Genomic DNA, 18,727 nt, shown 5'->3' with positions numbered 1-18,727 from the left:
ATTGCGTTTTTCGACCATTTCGGTAGAGTCAAAGTTGACCGAACGTGGTTTTTTTCTATTTATCGTGATTTATATGCAAATATTTCAAAAATGAGAAAAGCTACAACCTTTAATTATTTTTGTTGTATTCTACATGAAATTGCGCACATTTTCATATATAAAACTTTATGTAACGGCTACTTTAAAATGGTGCAAACATTACCACAATCGCACGTATGATTTTTTCATAAATTCACCATAAATCGAAATATTGTGCTAGAGACTTCCAAATATTACTATATTATAAGCGTTTTAGCTTACAATTGCAGTTTTCGACCATATCTGACGAGTTAAAGTTGACCAAATGTCGAATTTTTTATTTATATATTTTTTATATGCAATTATTTTGGAAATAAGAAAAGCTACAACCTTCAAATATTTTTCGTTTTATTCTACATGAAATTGCGCACATTTTCATATATAAAACTCTATGAAATGCCTAATATGAAATGGAGCAAATATTCCGAGAATGGTACGTACTCATTTCGGAGATTTGTGGCGGAGAATCCGCGCGCGGAGGGAAGGAAAGATTTTTTTTTAAATTCACCATAAATCTAAATATTTTGCTAGAGACTTCGAATTTGTTTCAAGATGAAGATAAATGACTGAATATTACTAGACTGTAAAAGTTTTAGCTTACAATTGCGTTTTTCGACCATTTCGGTAGAGTCAAAGTTGACCGAACGTGGTTTTTTTCTATTTATCGTGATTTATATGCAAATATTTCAAAAATGAGAAAAGCTACAACCTTTAATTATTTTTGTTGTATTCTACATGAAATTGCGCACATTTTCATATATAAAACTTTATGTAACGGCTACTTTAAAATGGTGCAAACATTACCACAATCGCACGTATGATTTTTTCATAAATTCACCATAAATCGAAATATTGTGCTAAAGCGTTTTAGCTTACAATTGCGTTTTTCGACCATTTCGGTAGAGTCAAAGTTGATCGAAGGTTGAAATTTTGGCAATTATTGTTATTTATATGAAAATATCTCAAAACTGATAAAAGCTACAACCATGGGTTGTTTTTAGTTGTATTGTGCATGAAATTGCGCACATTTCCATATATAAAACTTTATATAACGGCTAATTTTAAAATGGTGCAAACATTACCACAATCGCATGTATGATTTTTCGGAAGAGTTTACCGCGCGGACTGACTTAAGGAAAAAGTTTTTCATAAATTCACCATAAATCGAAATATTGTGCTAGAGACTTCCAATTAGTTGCAAAATTAAGGTAGATATTGAATATTACTAAATATAAGAGTTTTAGCTTACAATTGCAGTGTGTCAACCAATTTCGGTTAGAGTCAAGTTGACCGAAGTTGAAATTTTGGCAATTATCATTATTTATATGAAAATATCTCAAAACTGATAAACGCTATAATCATGAGTATTTTATTGTTGTATTCTACATAAAAATGCGCACATTTTCGTATATAATACTTCATGTAACGGCTAATTTACAATGGTACAAAAATTATGTCAAAGTGACTAAATAATTTCCGAGATATGTCAAATATACTTTTTAGTGCGGCAAGAAAGAAATTCGCGCTTGTTGCGCCCTGCGTAACGATTTTGTAAACAAAACAAACACCTTGATTCCGTGAACTCCCAGCATCCCCCAAGGCGCGACAAAAGTGATTCAAAAGTTTTAGGCTGGTAGGCCTATAAGTATTTTTCCGCGAATTTTAAAAAAAACTTTTGTAAGTCGACGTAAAATACGTCCAGTCGGCGCACGGGAGACAAAAAATGTCGACGTAAAATATGTCCAGTCGGCGTAAGAGGGTTAAGAAAGATTCTGAGGCACTATGGGATACCAGAAAAGATTGTAAACATCATAATGGATATGAATAGTGGAACTTGTTGTAGGGTAATGGTTAATAGTAGTCTTACAGATTCATTTGAAGTCAAGACTGGAGTACTACAAGGTGGAATACTGTCCCCTCTACTGTTTATTATGGTGATTGATTATTTCATGACCAAGATAATGCAAGGAATGAGCAATGGCATTCAATAAAAAGGGGACCAGAGATTATGTGATCTTGAATACGCAGATGATATAGTTCTAATTGCCTCTACAATGGCTGAAATGCAGGAAATGATTGATAGGTTAGTACTGGAGGGGAGAAAGGGTGGATTGGTGATCAGCCAGAGACAGACTGAGGTCATGCAGATTCAGAGTGGTGATCTGCTAAAAACAGTTTGGAGGTCAAATCAAATACCAGTTCAAAGCAAAATAAAAATAACATTTCACTTGTAAGATCGATATTAACTTATGGGCACCAGTCGTGATACAGCACTGTAACAACTGATGCAGATTCTTGCCTTTGAGAATAAAGCATTAAGAAGGATTTTGGGAATCAAATGGCAGCAGCATATAACAAATGCAGCAATTCGTGAGATGGCAGGGGTGCCCAATGTGACCGATATAGTTAGATTATCAAGATGGAAATGGATGGGGCATGTTTTAAGAAGAGAAGATGAGTTAGTCCAGTATGCACCTGAATGAAAGCCATTGGGCAGGAGAGGACGTGGTAGACCAAGAGAAACGTGGCTGATGACAATGTGAAGGGAGGTTGGATCTGATAATTAAATGGAGCTCAGAGAGATGACATAGGAAAGAGACATATGGCATGAATTCATTGAGGCCCTATGCATCCCGTGGGTCCAGAAGATTGATTAAGTAAGTAAGTAAGTAAGTAAGTAAGTAAGTAAGTAAGTAAGTAAGTAAGTAAGTAAGTAAGTAAGTAACAGCAATACCACGTTCCCAGAGCTTCGATCGAACGAAGCCTCGTCAAAAATGGAAAATAATATCCAAATTACACTGTCTTTATTATACATTGATACAATTCTTTTTACTATGGTTGCGCACTAGGCAATGCTTCGAATCAGTTACTTTAAAGGCTCGAATCAGTTACTTTAAAGGCTCGAATCAGTCACTTTAAAGGCTCAAAAGCTAATGACATCCTCTGTCTCCCGCGAAGGTGCATTTTTCATGCTTTAATCCATATAATGGCAAGAACCATGAATACAAAGGGGGAGTAATTTCACACCTATTAAAAAACAAAACAAAACAAATAAACAAACGACCTTAACAAATAAAATTAATCATTCAACAAATAAAAATAAGCAAAATAATTTACTTTAAAAATAAATCAATACTAGATTTTTCCACACAAACCCACTAAACTTACTATAAACAAACCTACCATAATGTTCTACATTAAGGGAGTAACCTCCAAAACAATGGTTTCTTACAGGGAAAAATGGCTGAATGATAAGCCAGAGAGGTCATATCAGTTTGTACTTGTTAGGAAAGTAAACTTTTATTGGTTTCAATACATGATGAAGATAATGCTCATTCAATTATGATGCGCTTGTGCGCTTTCATTTATCTTTTTCCCATAATGCTTTGTTGTTGCTGAGTTACTCCCGACAACCTTTTGTAGTTGTGTGTACTGTCCCTGTCTTCCAGAATAAAGTAACTTTTTATCTGGGTGTATTATTGAAACCCACCAACATATCATGGCTACTGCACTAACAGTACTAAAGCACTCCTAGAGAAGATCAATAATTTCACAGATTCTCTAAGAAATTTTGCAAGACTCGGTAAAGTCGACAAAGCTGAAACAGAAGGGGTTACAGAAACATCCGAAACTTAATATAAAGATTACTTACCTGAGTTCTTGGGGTAGTTATAACAAATCTTAATACAGTTTCCACTGACACTGATCTATCTTTTATAATCTTTAGAAGCTACATTTGAGCTACAAACTTTACCAACATATCCCCACACTACGTAAAAGATAAAGGTCCTCATTCAACCTCTAAGGGAAATTATTGCAGTAGGTACAAGAAGTGCTGCTACTACAAAAAACGCATAAAATGTCAGGTATTTACCATATATATATATATATATATATATCTATTATATATATATATATATATATATATATATAATATATATATATATTTCTGGGCTCAGCTCGTGTCGGCCTATGAAAGTATCCTTAACATCATTCTTTCTAGGTAAAATTAGCCTAAAATTACCAGAGAAAAACAAAATTAAGAAAATGTCAGTAAAACTGACTCGCTCACTCTTAAAAAGAAGTGTCGGTATGATATGGGGCGAGTGTGGAACACTACCACGAGACAAACACCAATAGAACTTACCCTATCAGAATCCCCCCAAGAGAGAGCTGATACCACGGGCGATGCAGCCTCTACTACTACTACTAGAGGACGCCACGGACAGCAGCGCCCCTAGCGGACATCCTTAATTTTTAGCACCAGCGACAAGTCGCCATTTTCTTGTGCTCGTGTTTTTTCTTGGGATTATCCACTTCTATACCATGGAACGCTCTGCAATCGCCACGGCTAAGTTAAGTAACTCATAAGTAACATTTTACTGTAATTTTATCTTCCGGGTACCAGTATTTTCCTTTTTATAGGTCATATACGGTTCCTCGGTTGTCTCGTGGCGGCCATGCCGCCTCGTAAGAATTCCCGGTCCTCCATACTGGGGACTCTTATGCTTATGGGCTTACTTTTTTCACATTCATTGTTTACATCGAGTTTTAGCTAGTTCAGCCCTCTTACCTTTCTCTTAGCTTGGTATTTAGGGCTATTTTTATTATTCTCGGCCCACCCAGCATCAGGCTCTTGCTCTTCATCGGCTATCGCTGGCTCCGAGTAGGCTTCTGTTTCTCGGAACAGTTTGCCTCCTCCTGGGCTTCTTTCTCTTTTACTAAAAGTGTTCTCCCCCTTTTCGATGTATGATTTTATTTTAGGGTGTTAGGCTAGCCTAGGTGCTTGTTCCACAATGTTGGTACAGCTTGGTTTCACGTGGCCCTACCACGGTTGTGTTGCTCGCGGCTAGGCCACTTGCGGTCACGTGTACTATAGCACCTTACCCTGCCCCTTCCCTCCCTCTCTGATGTAGGGAGGAGCTGGGGGACACCCTGGTTGTCAATAACAACCTCATCGCCTTCTCTCACACTCTCGATGGTGACCGGGGGGTGTTCCGCCAGCAGGGGGTATAGGGCGACCACTATGAGGTACCGGGTCTCCATACGGGTAGTTGGTGAGGCGGGGAGGAGTAGGCCATCCCTCCCCCCTTTCCTCGCTCCCGCCGTGTTTTCGCCGGGACCTCCATCCCCCCCCCCTCCCCCATTGCTCAGCCACCTCCCTTACGATTACGAAAGGAGCCTTCCGTCGCAGCCGGGGCCCCTTTGGTTTATAGGATATTGGCTCCGCTAGCGGGCAGGGTGGGTGCTATGGATGGTCGATTGCTTGCCTACTATATCCTTATATCTCTCCCCGCTACCGGGAAGGGAGCTTACCCTTACCTACGCACTCTTCTAGTAGACGGGTGGAGAGAAGTTGTTTTAATGTTGTTATTTTGCTACTTTAAGGATATATACCCTATTATAAGATATTTTACAATGAATTGTGTATTATTATATTCATTTTATCAACCATCCCCGCCATTGTCCGTCGTGGTTTCCATTACCACCACTCCTAGTTGGTTGATTCTTGTGCCTCCGCCATTGGCGGAGCCATAGCCTATCTTCCAACCTGGTTACCACACGTATTTTAGCGGGGCTCTGGTTTTATCTAACTTTATCGCTCCGGCACCAGCGGAGCATATGTTAGGCTGTAAGTGTTTACTCTGTACTCATGTACTTTTTCAACTTACCAGGCTACCAACTGGCCAGGTCCTCGCCTGTATGCGACGCTGTATGACCCCTGTGGACATGACGAGTGCAGGTCTCAGCCCCGGGTGCCACTTCGTACAACGAGTCGATCGTCTGGCACCCCGAGGCCTGCGCTATATGCTACGACCTGGTCGCTCAGCTGGGGGATGGGGTATGTCCATTATGAGGTTACTTATGATTTTACTAACAACTTCTAGTTCGTAAGTCTGTTCAACCCTGTCCGCAATTCGTAGCTAATCCCGGCCTTTCTTTGGCAGGCTAGCGTGTGAGGGAAGTCGCCCTCGCCACCCTGAAAGCGTGGGGTGGGCGGCTTTGGGAAAAACGCCGCCAAGGGCCAGCCCTACATATTAGATAGGAAGCTGGCCATCCAGATCTTCCCTGCGGGCAAGTCGACGGGCTACGTCGACCCCTTGTCCGCCGCCCCAGTGATAGCCGCCATCCAACAAGAACTCCAGCATTCGTTTGGGGTCGTAGCCTCCCAGGAGTCAGTTCCGGCGTCGCTGCCCCTGGACCTGAACCTCGAGCCGATGGCGTAGTAAGTGAGGATTTGTTGGTTGAGGTAGGTTTGTCGGGCGCCCAGGTCTTTCCTTGGGCGCTCCTGGATCTTCTCCTGTCCCTTCTTCTTCCGCCTCTTTCCAAGGCTTTCCGGATCCGAGATCCCTAGCCGCACTCCCGCTCTCTCTGTACCTCCTAAGGAGAAAGAGAGAACCGAAGACCTTGTCTAAGACGACTTCTAGGAAGTCGTCTTCGTCTTCTTCGGCCAGGAAGTCATCGACTTCATACGCCGATGCGGTGAAGGCTAAGCCGAGCTCTTCCCAGTCGAAGAGCTCCAGAAGCAAGGCTTCGAAGGAGAAGGCTCGCGCTACCTCCGAGTCGCTGCCTTCTCCGCCTCCGCTGCCCCCTCTCCGGCTATGCCGGCAGGGGTGGCAAGCACCAGCTCCTGCGTTCCCTCTCCTGTCTCACCAGGAATGATGGAACAGGTAGGAGTGATGGTAGGTTTTTTTTTTTTTTTTTTTTTTTTTTTCCCAAATTTCAGCTTGGTGGGAACACGTTTTGAGCAGATGTTCGCGCAATTGTCGAGCAGTCTGTCTCAAACTGGACAGACGGTCCAGGAACTCTCTAATAGGATGAGAGAGAATGAGGATCGGGTAGCTGGGCTATCTCAGGCTCCTCCCCCAGTCTCCCTGCATCTAGCACGGGGATTCTCCAACTTCCGCCTTACGACTCCTTGCCAGCTTTCTCTATGGAGAATCCATGGAGAGTAGCGGCCTACGCTCCTTTTAAGGACGGGATGATTTCGATCCCGGAGTTTGGTACTCGAAGGATTGAGGACTTCGAGTTCTATTCCTCCGGGTCTGTCACAGCCTTTCATCGGGTATGCTAGGCTGACGCCAACGGCTCTTACGAGAGAGGACAAGATCTCGAAGGAGTCCGTCCTCTACAGTAGAGATCACGCCCAACGGGAATGGGTTCACTGCCTTGAGGACTGGGAGTGTACTAACACTAGACTCCAGGCCTACAAGAGTCCCTTCACTATTTTCGCGACGGAAGAGGAGGTCTCTCTTCCGTTCGCCACGAAATTGGTGGAGAAGAAGGCTCTTCAGGCAGTTCCTCAAGGATGGAGCCCGTTCCACAGTTGAGAGAGTCGGAATCTACTTCTCACTCTTCCCCGCCTTCGGAGAGTTATGGGAAAACTGCCAGCTACATTCACGCTGGGTAAACTCAAGCCGGACTGCGCCATGGACCAGTTCGGTGAGAAATTACCTAGGCTGCCGGATTCCCTAATCCAGGCAGAGTTCGATGCGCGAACTAGGTTTGGCAGGTCCCTTAACTCTCTTATCGTTACGGAAATGGCTGCACTTTCATACGCTAACGAACCGCTGTTCAAGATCTTGGCGAAATCGCAGTTTCAGACGGTTCTGTTAGACGCTTTTGACTTCTTCCAAGCCAGGAGGAACTGTCGGAAGCATGTCCTTCAAGAGTGCACTATCAGGCACGAGCCATAATAGACTCTTGGCTGCGAGCATGTGGGGAGCGGATCTCTTCCCAGAGTCCGCAGTGAACGAAGTCCACCACGAAGCTGCTAGACTCAACCAGAGCCTTAGAGCTAGGTGGGGTATTTCCTCTAAGAGGAAACAGGAATCCGTTCCCACTGCTGGCAAGAAACCAAAGAAGGCTGGTAAGAGGTTCCAGCCATATAAAAAACTTCAGCATCAGCAGCAGTTTTGTGCAGGCAGTCCCAGTTACCCAACAGGGACAACCTGCCACATCTAAACAGACCCAGCCTTTCCTCCTGGTGCCCCAGCAATCGCAACCTTCTACTTCCTACTCTATCTCGCCTGCCTTTAAACCCTGCTTATGAGGCTCAAGGCTACTCTCAACCGAGGGGTAGGGCGAGAGGTTTACCTTTCGTCATCGTGGCGCAGGAAGGGGCACACAAGGAGTAAGCAGTTCAGAGGAGGGCGTGGTGGCCAACCCGCCCATCAGCAATGAGGCTCCCCAGGTAGGAGGGAGGCGTTCCTCTTCCGCCACAGGTGGGGGTTCAGGGGGGCTTCAGCAGTTGGGCACAGAGCATAGTGTCCAAAGGATTAGGCTGGAGTTGGATCAAGGATCCTCCTCCAATCAAATCATTTCAGGTACCGTCAAAGGAATTGATAGATTACGCGGAAGAACTCCTTCAGAAAGGAGCTATTGCGAGAGTCAAGCATCTAAAATTTCAAGGTCGCTTATTCAGCGTGCCAAAGAAAGGCTCAACAAAAAGAAGGTAATCTTAGACTTGTCAAAGCTAAACTCTTTCATTCGCTGCGACAAGTTCAAGATGCTTACCCTCTCGCAAGTAAGGAACCCTACTTCGCGTGGAGCCGTCACATGCTCCATCGATCTTACAGACGCATACTATCATATCCTATAGCCAGCACTTCCGCCCATTCCTAGGATTCAGACTAGGAAATCAGACATTCTCATTCAAAGTGATGCCCTTCGGTCTGAATGTAGCCCCCAGGGTATTCACAAAGATAGCAGAAGTGGTTGTACAACAATTGAGAGCTCAGGGAATCATGGTAGCGGCATACCTCGACGATTGGTTGATCTGGGCACCAACAGTCGAGGAATGTCTCGAAGCTACCAAAAAGGTAGTTCACTTTCTGGAACATCTGGGGTTCCAGATAAACAAACGAAATCCAGACTTACCCCGGAATCTCATTTTCAGTGGCTAGGAATCCAATGGGATTTGTCTTCCCACAATCTATCAATTCCAGTGGCCAAACGGAAGGAAATAGCGAAATCTGTCAGGCAATTCCTCAAATGCAAACAGACATCAAGAAGAAACCAGGAGAGAATCCTAGGGTCTCTTCAGTTTGCTTCGGTAACAGATATCCTTCTGAAAGCAAGGCTGAAAGATATAAATCGAATTTGGCGGTCAAGAGCAAACTCCAAATATCGAGACAAGTTGTCAGTAATTCCTCAGATCCTCCCCGCCAACCAACTACGGCCTTGGTCAAAAGTAAAGAACTTAGCCAAGAAGGTACCCCTTCAATATCCCCTCCCAGTGTTAACCATTCACCCACGGATGCTTCCCTGTCCGGGTGGGGGGGATACTCTCAGTTCAAACAGGTTCAGGGGACTTGGTCAGTTCAATTTCGCCAGCTCCACATAAACGTGTTGGAAGCAATGGCAGTATTTCTTACTCTGAAGAGACTGCTTCCCCCGAAGAAGTCACATCTAAGGCTAGTTTTGGACAGTGCAGTAGTAGTTCACTGCATCAACAGAGGAGGGTCCAAATCCAAGCATGTGAACCATGTCATGATAGCTATCTTTGCATTAGCAAACAAACACAAATGGCATCTGTCTGCCACTCACCTGGCAGGAGTAAGAAATGTGATAGCAGACGCCCTGTCCCGGTCAGTTCCTCTGGAATCAGAGTGGTCTCTGGACGTCGGGTCATTCCAGTGGGTAAGCCGGAGAGTCCCAGGTCTCCAAGTGGATCTCTTCGCCTCACAAGCGAACCACAAGCTCCCTTGCTATGTGGCCCCCAACCTGGACCCTCTGGCCTATGCCACGGACGCCCTGTCGTTGGATTGGAATCAGTGGAGGAGAATTTATGTTTTTCCTCCAGTGAATCTGCTCTTGAAGGTCCTGGACAAACTAAGGTCCTTCAAAGGGATAGTAGCTCTGATTGCACCGGATTGGCCCAAGAGCAACTGGTATCCTCTTCTTTTGGAATTGGGTCTCCGACCTCAACGGATCCCCAATCCCAAACTGTCACAATCAGTTACAAATGAGGACTGTGTTCGCTTCCTCAAGAACTCTCCAGACCCTAACTTTATGGACTTCATGAAGTTTGCGGCTAATAAAGATGACTGACATTGATCCACAGAAACATTCTCTTCCTAGAATCAGATAAGAGAGAGTCAACCATTAGACAATATGACTCAGCTGTTAAAAAATTAGCATCTTTCCTGAGAGAATCGAACACCACAACCATGACAGTTAATTTGGCTATATCCTTTTTCAGATCCTTGTTTGAAAAAGGCTTAGCAGCTAGCACGATTACCACTCACAAATCGGCTTTGAAGAAAATTTTTCAAGTAGGTTTTCAGATAGATTTGACTGAATCTTATTTCACATCTATCCCTAAAGCCTTGGTGCTAGACCTTAGACCTTCTCAGAGGTCTACTACAGTTCATGGTTCTTAAATGATGTCCTCAAACTAGCTTCAGATACTGACAACTCATCTTGTACGTTCATCATGCTCCTGAGGAAAACATTATTCTTACTAAGCCTAGCCTCAGGAGCTAGAATTTCAGAACTGTCGGCTCTATCCAGGGATGCGGGTCATGTGGAGTTCCTCCCATCAGGAGAAGTTCTACTTGCCCCGGATCGTAGCTTTTTAGCCAAAAATGAAGATCCTCTTGCAAGGTGGGCCCCTTGGAAGGTTATCCCACTTCCACAGGATCCTTCTCTCTGCCCAGTATCAACTCTTAGAGCCTTTCTTTCTCGTACTTCTTCTAGATCCTCAGGTGCTCTCTTTTATGAGAGAAAAAGGTGGTACTTTATCAGTTAAAGGCATTAGACAGCAATCCTTTACTTCATTAAACAAGCCAACCCTGAGTCATTCCAAAAGCACATGATATCAGGGAGTAGCCACCTCAATTAATTATTTCCAACATATGAACTTTGAGGATCTTAAGAAGTATACTGGATGGAAATCCCCGACAGTCTTTAAACGGCATTATTTAAAGTCCTTGGAATCTTTAAAGTTTTCAGCAGTAGCAGCGGGAAACATAGTTTCCCCTGATACTGCTTAGTAGTTGTAGTATTGATCCAGGTCTCCTTTCTACCTACTTCAACCAACATGCCTCAACCTATCGTCAGGCTACTCAACATCATAGCTTTAGCGTTGTATCATATAGGATTGTCCCTTATTTTTTTGCTAGGGACAACCACCCTTGTACTGATATGTACTTCAGTGTTCCTACCCTTATTTTTATGCTAGGGTAGGACACAATATGTTTGTATAAATTCACCAATTGGGTTTGTGATAAGCTTCAGTCACAATGTGTTTGTATATATTTGAACTAATGTATTAATTGTATTAATGATGGATTTGAGTGTACCTATCCTTATTTTTATGCTAGGGTAGGACACATGTATGTATATAATTGTAATTATTATTTCTAATTAGTAAATCCAAAATTTTTTTCCTTATTTTACATGCATATTTGTAATTTTTTTATATCTACGATTTAAGTGCTTTAAGTTTACTAACATTCTGTTATTGATTATTGTAATAAGTTAGTTTAAGTGCTTAATTTGTATGCTGTATTTGATTTACTTATATTATATCCATCATTTTAATCTGTTTTTCATTATTTCCTTTTCCATCTTGTCTGTTTCTCTGGTACTCTTTCATAGGCCGACACGAGCTGAGCCCAGAAAAGGGATTTTTTGACGAAGGAAAAATCTATTTCTGGGTGATTGGCTCGTGTCGCCCTATGAAACCCACCTTTTTATGGTTGTTTGTTTTTCCCCCCCTTGCAGGACAAGATGTATTTATGTTTTTAATTAAGGATGACCGCTAGGGGCGCTGCTGTCCGTGGCGTCCTCTAGTAGTAGTAGTAGAGGCTGCATCGCCCGTTGGTATCGGCTCTCTCTTGGGGGGATTCTGATAGGGAAGTCTAATTGGTGGTGTTTTGTCTCGTGGTAGTGTTCCACACTCGCCCCTATATCATACCGACACTTTTTCTTTTTAAGAGTGAGCGAGTCAGTTTTACTGACATTTTCTTAATTTTGTTTTTCTCTGGTTAATTTTAGGCTAATTTTTACCTAGAAAGAATGATGTTAAGGATACTTTCATAGGGCGACACGACCAATCACCCAGAAATAGATTTTTCCTTCGTCAAATCCCTTATATATATATATATATTATAATATATATATGTATATATGTATATATATATATATATATATATATATATATATATATATACATATATATATATATATATATATATATATATATATATATATATATATATATATATATATATTATATATATATATATATATATATATATATATATATATATATATATATATATATATATATAATATATATTATATATATATATATATAGTATGTATGTATGTATATATATATATATATATAATATATATATATATATATTATATATATATATATATATATATTATATATATAGTTGTAGGAAATACTACAAAAAATACCACATCTAATGTTAATTTGTATATACGTAATTACAATGTTATGTAAAAATGCACTAAATTACACCAAATAATGAAAATCCCAAATTGTACTTGAATATGCATCAAATTATTTGTGATTAACATAAAAAAAGAATAAGGCACTCATAGGAACGTTCAACTAAATAATGCGTAAGGGTTAAGAGGTGGAGGTTATAATAATTAAGGGAAAACTATCACCAAGATAGAGAGATGAAGGAAAATAGCCTGAAGCACAAAAAAGAAAAATTACGGAAGAGCATGAACTAGTGAAATCCTATGAAAAAAAAAAAAAAAATCAACAGGGCTGTTTAGAAAACCATTTGCTGCTGACAGGGGGACTTGAGCTAACATAATTATAAAGTTCGCTGGGAATTCAAATATAAAAAGTAATATTATACTGCTTTTGGGATGATAAACAGATCTATGACCTCCAAAAGTAAGTCTAATGGTCTACTTGCAAATAACCATATATAAAATTACCCTTATCTTGCATATTACCTAACTACTCTTAAAATATATAAGCAATAATGTTACCTTATGTTCTGCATACAAAGAGCTTTGACGTAATCACGCATCCGATCATTCTTGATAATTTTATTTTCATATTCTTGAATCATTTTTACATAAATTGTGGGTACAGCCATAAAGATGTTCACCCGGGACTCAGCTGGTGAATGAAGTGACAATAATTCATTCCATGCAGCTGCAGCAGAAAATTCAGGTAACATCACAACTCTGAAATAGGCAGCATTGTATACAGTAGGTTTAATAACTAGAATCTGAAATTGCTGAATAATAACGTACTTGCAGGGGTAGGAGGATGTTCAGGTTTGATTTTTCCATCAAAATTTTTAATAAGGATTTTTCCATCAAAATTTTTAATAAGGATTTTTCCATCAAAATTTTTAATAAGGATGTTCAGGTTTGATTTTTTCATCAAAATTTTTAATATTCTCTCATGCAGAAATCTCTTCTGGGATGTGATATATTTGCTAAAGTATTACGTGATTAATTTTCTTCACATACTTTCTCTTAAAGTAAGACTTTTGTGTGATGTGACGTGTCCTAAAGAATCATTTGGTAAATTTCCTTCAAGAACTTCCTTGAAATAACAAATGTACTCATGTTTTCTTATCCATACTTTCCGTATGCATTCACTTCCTACAAACAATAAATATTAACGAATACAGTTCATTTTAGAATATCAAGCCACCTTTACTTCCAAATTCTCAGGATCAAAGCATGAAATTTATTTACACAGTTCATATAAATAGTTAATGATATTTTCTAAAAACATATTGCACAATTGTCAAGGATGCATTTCTATTGGCTTTGATAAAAATTCCTTCTTTTTTGTCACAAAAATGCAAACAAAGAACTTAATTTATAGGACAACCTAAGAGATTATCGAGCACCGTTATGTAGTCATTGTTAAAACATCCTTCCCTCTCTTCACAAATCTACTACCTCATTCATACAAGAATTTTTAGGATTTTGCATAATTATGGTATTTTTATTTATATAAAAAAACAACAGTTATAAATATGGAAAACAAGGTGGGAACAGCAACACAACCCTGTTTTACATCTGACTTAACCTTGAAAGGTTCAGTAAGGCTACCATTAGCCATTACAGTCGCCAACATATTATCATGTAGTAGCCTCAGGATCTGTATAACCTAAAGAGAATTGTTCATAAGTACAGAACTTGTGTGTGGGGCACAGGCATTGGTAGGCGCCAGGGTCACTTACACAATGGTTGGAGGGTGGTCAGATGACATTTTTGTGGTAAAGGGAGGGCCAAGCACTAGCACATACACTGCACTCTTTTACCCATTTCCCAGGACCAACAGGACTCGAGCAATTGTAATTTTAAAGATTTTGAGGGCTCTGATTGGAGCAGAACTTATGTTAATATATATGCTTACACACCCGGCATTATGTAGGGACACTATTAACACATTGCATACTATAAGAGGTATAATCACCAAGAGATCAACACTGGCACTTCTAGCATTACAATTTGAAGACATGCAACAACTATGTCCACTCTGTAGTGCACAATCACATAAATGCAATGCTTCTTTATGGGTAACATTTTTTGGGCTATTTCTTCTGATTGTTGCTGTTGCTGTTCCACAGACTAATATTCAACAAAAACCTGGGCTGGGTCAGTGTTGGGTGGTACTGTTTGTTTGTTTGTTTGTATGGTGTTACGTTGCATGGAACCAGTGGTTATTCACGTCGAGAGTGAACTTCTATCACCAAAAAAGGGATTTTGACGTAGGAAAAATCTATTTCTCGGGCGAGGAAGCCGTTGTCGCTCCGTGAAATGTGTCCCCTTTAGCACTATTTCTAGTAAAATATTGCTATGATACCAGAGAACTGCTAAATTGGACATGTCAGAAGTCTCTGACTCGCTCACCTAAATAAAAGGTGTCGGTATAGAACTGGGGCGAGTGTTAAACACTACCACAGCAACCCCTCCAATTAGCCTTTTCCTCATCAAAAGACCTGAAAACGGGGAGCCGACCTATAGGTGGATGGCCGAGAATCCAACTCGCGACCACCGAGGTGGGACACCAACACCATACCAACCACGCCACTGAAGCGCTGTGTTGAGTGGTACTGGAATCAGCTGCTCTTATTTAATTTTAACATCATCAGCAGTAGTTCGTTGAAAATGAAGCTTATTCAATATGCATATTATAATGGCACTTGCTTTTTATACTGGTTGAGAAAAGACTCCTACTTCTAATTTTCACTTTCATCAAAATTTATCAGATTCTGTAATAAAGTCCTATGCCCTACCCCTTCCTTTATATCACCTGACCTCCATATTTGTCTCTGGTGGCTGGCTTCACTACCCATTTTGTGACTTCATCAAATTTTTGCCTGTGATCATAAATGTATTTGTACATAAGCATGTCTGAATGATGGAGGACACTTAAGAGTAACAGTAGTAGGCCGATACTTAATTTTGCAACATTACTTTAAAATGATATTAGGATGTTCAGGAATGATTGTTTGACGTATATTTTTGTTTGAACTGCCAAGTTTGGCGATGAACTATTAAAATAGGCAGTTATAAGCCTTTTAGGGGTGTATATAGCCTACTTAGGAGTAAAAGTAGTAGTAGGATACTGTAATGTAAGGTTACTTTGGGTGTTTTGGGACGATGGTTTGGGATGTATTTTTGTTTTAATTATATTAAATTGTTTTAGAAAGATAATTTATGGTATATGTTTTTTTGAATGATAAAACTAAGCAGGGAATGTTAAAATAGACAGTTATAAGCATTGTAGTTTAAGGGGTACAAGGTATTTGACAGTTATAAGCCAGTTATAAGAATTTTTATAGGCGATTTTTATATTTTCACGGTAGGTTCTGGAACCTACTCCCCCGTGAAAATGGGGGGCACTGTATCATTACTACCACCACCACTTCCACCAACACAAACTACACAACGACAATACTTATTCCCACTGATGTTACAAGTGTGTCTAAGCCAGTTGTTTGTGTGTTCATCTCTTATTCATGCATGGTTCTAGAAAGGAAAAGGAATATGATTAGTTACAAGACACAGGACACAAATTGAAATGTGATATTTACTTGTAAGGTAATTTGAAACACGACTTTTGGTATGAAGAGGCAAATTTTTTATTGAAGTCATTTTAATATACAAGAGCATTAGAACGAAAAAGTTTTCTAGTGAAGGCTACGAGGATTAAAATGGTGGAAATTCGAAAAACTTTTGAAAATAAAGAATAGGTGCATTTTAATATCCTCATCTTTCGACAACTAACACTTCATAAGAGGGGGACTTGGACCATATACTTTTTCAAAGTGATACTATAAAAAAATCCGACCCTTTGCTGTAAGAAGGAGTCTCTGGCAAAACAGATCATCCTGACTCCTCCGTCTGTATTGATAGTACACACAGATGCCTCCTGGACAGGTTGGGAGGTCACTGGGAGGATCATCAGGAAGCAGAAAGGTGGCCTGCTCTGAGGAAATGTCATATCAACTTCCTGGAGCTGATGGCTGTCTCCCTGTCTCTCAGAAAATTGAAACCTCTGAAAGGGACATACATTTTGTTGGTGCAAGGAAATTAGTTGCACTTGTCTGCAATTCACCTCACAGGTTCTCGCAATATAATAGTAGACTCTATCAAGAGAAATGACAGCCTCAACAGAGTGGATGTTAGACAATCACTCTTTTTAATTAATTGCCAATTAGTAGAGTAAATATAGGGTTTAACCCTAAACAAATTGCTAGAAAAGGTTTTTCGACTCTTTCAGGTTCTGTTTGATATGGATATAAACATACTAAAAATCTAACAAAAGCCAAAGTACCGGAAAGTTGTCATATCCAAGATGGCGTCCAAGATGGCTGCTAGAACATTAAAATGCAATTGGCTTCCTTAATATTTGCCCTAGAATGATAAATATGATGTCTAAGAATACAATGGAAACTGAAATTATCTTGTAATCATCTCAACGTCATGAAATCCAAGATGGTGTCAAGGATGGCCCCAATACATTTAGATGATTTTAACCTCCCTGTTGTTTGCCACAGAATGGTATATATGATGTTTGAATCTTGGTTTTGAGAGTCAATGAATGCAATGGAAGAAGTGAAATTGTCATTTTTTATAACATCACGAAATCCAAGATGGCACCTAAAATGGTCCTCAACATACAAAAAGATCCTTGAATATAAAAGAATGAAAATTCCTGTAAACTATATATAATTTGCCCTATAGCCTACCTATAATTTAAGAATACATCACTTAGAATCAAACTATTGTTTTTAGTTGTTATCGGTACCTCAACTGTCAATATCACAAAAACCATTGTTCATTATATATCCAGTTGTCAAATACTGTATATCACTCTTGCGCTTCATCATCCTCATCTTCAATAAATGTAACCTTGTTGTACGGATTGTCCCATGACTGTAAATGACATTGTCCACACGCAGGTGTACACGGTAACCCATACACTATGCAACTATATCGTGGTGTTCCACAGGCAATTTTGCAATTGCAGTGAATCATCTTTTAAAGCTTGTCAGGGGCAGCACTCATATCTGATATAACTGGTGTCAATTGACTGTCCATTATCTTCCAACCCAAGTTTAACTCTTCCATGTCACTCTCTTTCCCAGTCCATACTATTTTTGGTAGCATATTCTGAGACAGTGAAATCAGGTGGAAGATACAGTTGGGGGTAGACGTTCTGGTGTTACAAATGAATTTGCTGATACAATTTTCTTGTACAAGGTACTAAGGCGCAAAGATGCCAGTGACTCAACACCCTTCCCGCCAAACAGGACAACCATTGCCAGGGTTCCAGTGTCTTTAGTCAGTTTTTTTTCCTTAGATGGGGTGAGGAACTGATCAGCACAGGATTGTATTACAGAATTACCTTTCACAAACTTTTGAAAGACAGCTTTTTTCCCAGCACCAAAGATGCGAGATGTACTATCTCATCGAGAAAAGGCATGAATGAAAAGCAACTGGGAGCATAGTTTATCTCAAAGGGCTGACTTAAGACTGTTTATATGATTCACTGTTGTAGCAGTCGACTTACCTGACCGGAAATAAATTACCCTCAGGCTGTGCATAATAATGGAGCAGAATTAAGAGGTCTGTGTCCTCCCCTTTCAAAGTAGTGGCATGGTAATGGGATGCTTCAACTGCAGCCTTAGCAATGCCAACATCAGCATCACCAGGTGAGTTGATAACTTGGCATCCTCCTTTCCTTTTTTCACCACTGATCAGATCAATTAGGCCTTGCTTGTTGCTATTCCTTGAAAAAAAATTCTCCATCTTGCCAACAAAAGCTGTCTCGGCAGTGACGCTGACCACAAGGTGAACTTTCTGCCCTAAATGCGAATTGGTAAGTGTTGTCTTTCATTGATAGATCTCCAATGTATCCATCAAAAAGTACTGTTGCCTTCCCACAGTAACTGCTGCCCCTTTTCCATGGAACTCGATGTAATAAAGATCCTCCAACAAGGACATAATGTTCAGTCTGAGGAACTGATTCACTTGGAACTTCACCTCATCTTTCAAATAGTCAGAGATGACGTGAGCTAGCTGTGGTTTATCTGGCTTTCAAAACACATTTCTTGTCTCAAAAAGTGCTGGAGGGAATAGGCTAAGCTCATATCCTAAAAAATCCTCCAATGAT

General features: G+C 40.2%; 1 protein-coding gene across 2 annotated transcripts in view; it reads right to left on the bottom strand.

Moving 5' to 3' along the window:
* LOC135222580 (malonate--CoA ligase ACSF3, mitochondrial-like) overlaps window positions 1-18,727 on the bottom strand; it is a 405,816-nt gene that overhangs the window by 247,079 nt on the left and 140,010 nt on the right. Inside the window, exon 2 of one of the 2 annotated variants that reach the window (XM_064260654.1) lies at window positions 13,066-13,266. The exons of the other annotated variant lie outside the window; for it this stretch is intronic. Coding sequence (XP_064116724.1) covers window positions 13,066-13,266 — 201 coding nt within the window. The remainder of the gene's footprint in view (window positions 1-13,065; window positions 13,267-18,727) is intronic. 2 annotated transcript variants of the gene reach the window in all.

Source organism: Macrobrachium nipponense, chromosome 8 (assembly GCF_015104395.2).
Source record: "Macrobrachium nipponense isolate FS-2020 chromosome 8, ASM1510439v2, whole genome shotgun sequence".
Lineage (NCBI taxonomy): Eukaryota > Metazoa > Arthropoda > Malacostraca > Decapoda > Palaemonidae > Macrobrachium > Macrobrachium nipponense.
This window is presented reverse-complemented; position numbering and strand designations above follow the sequence as displayed.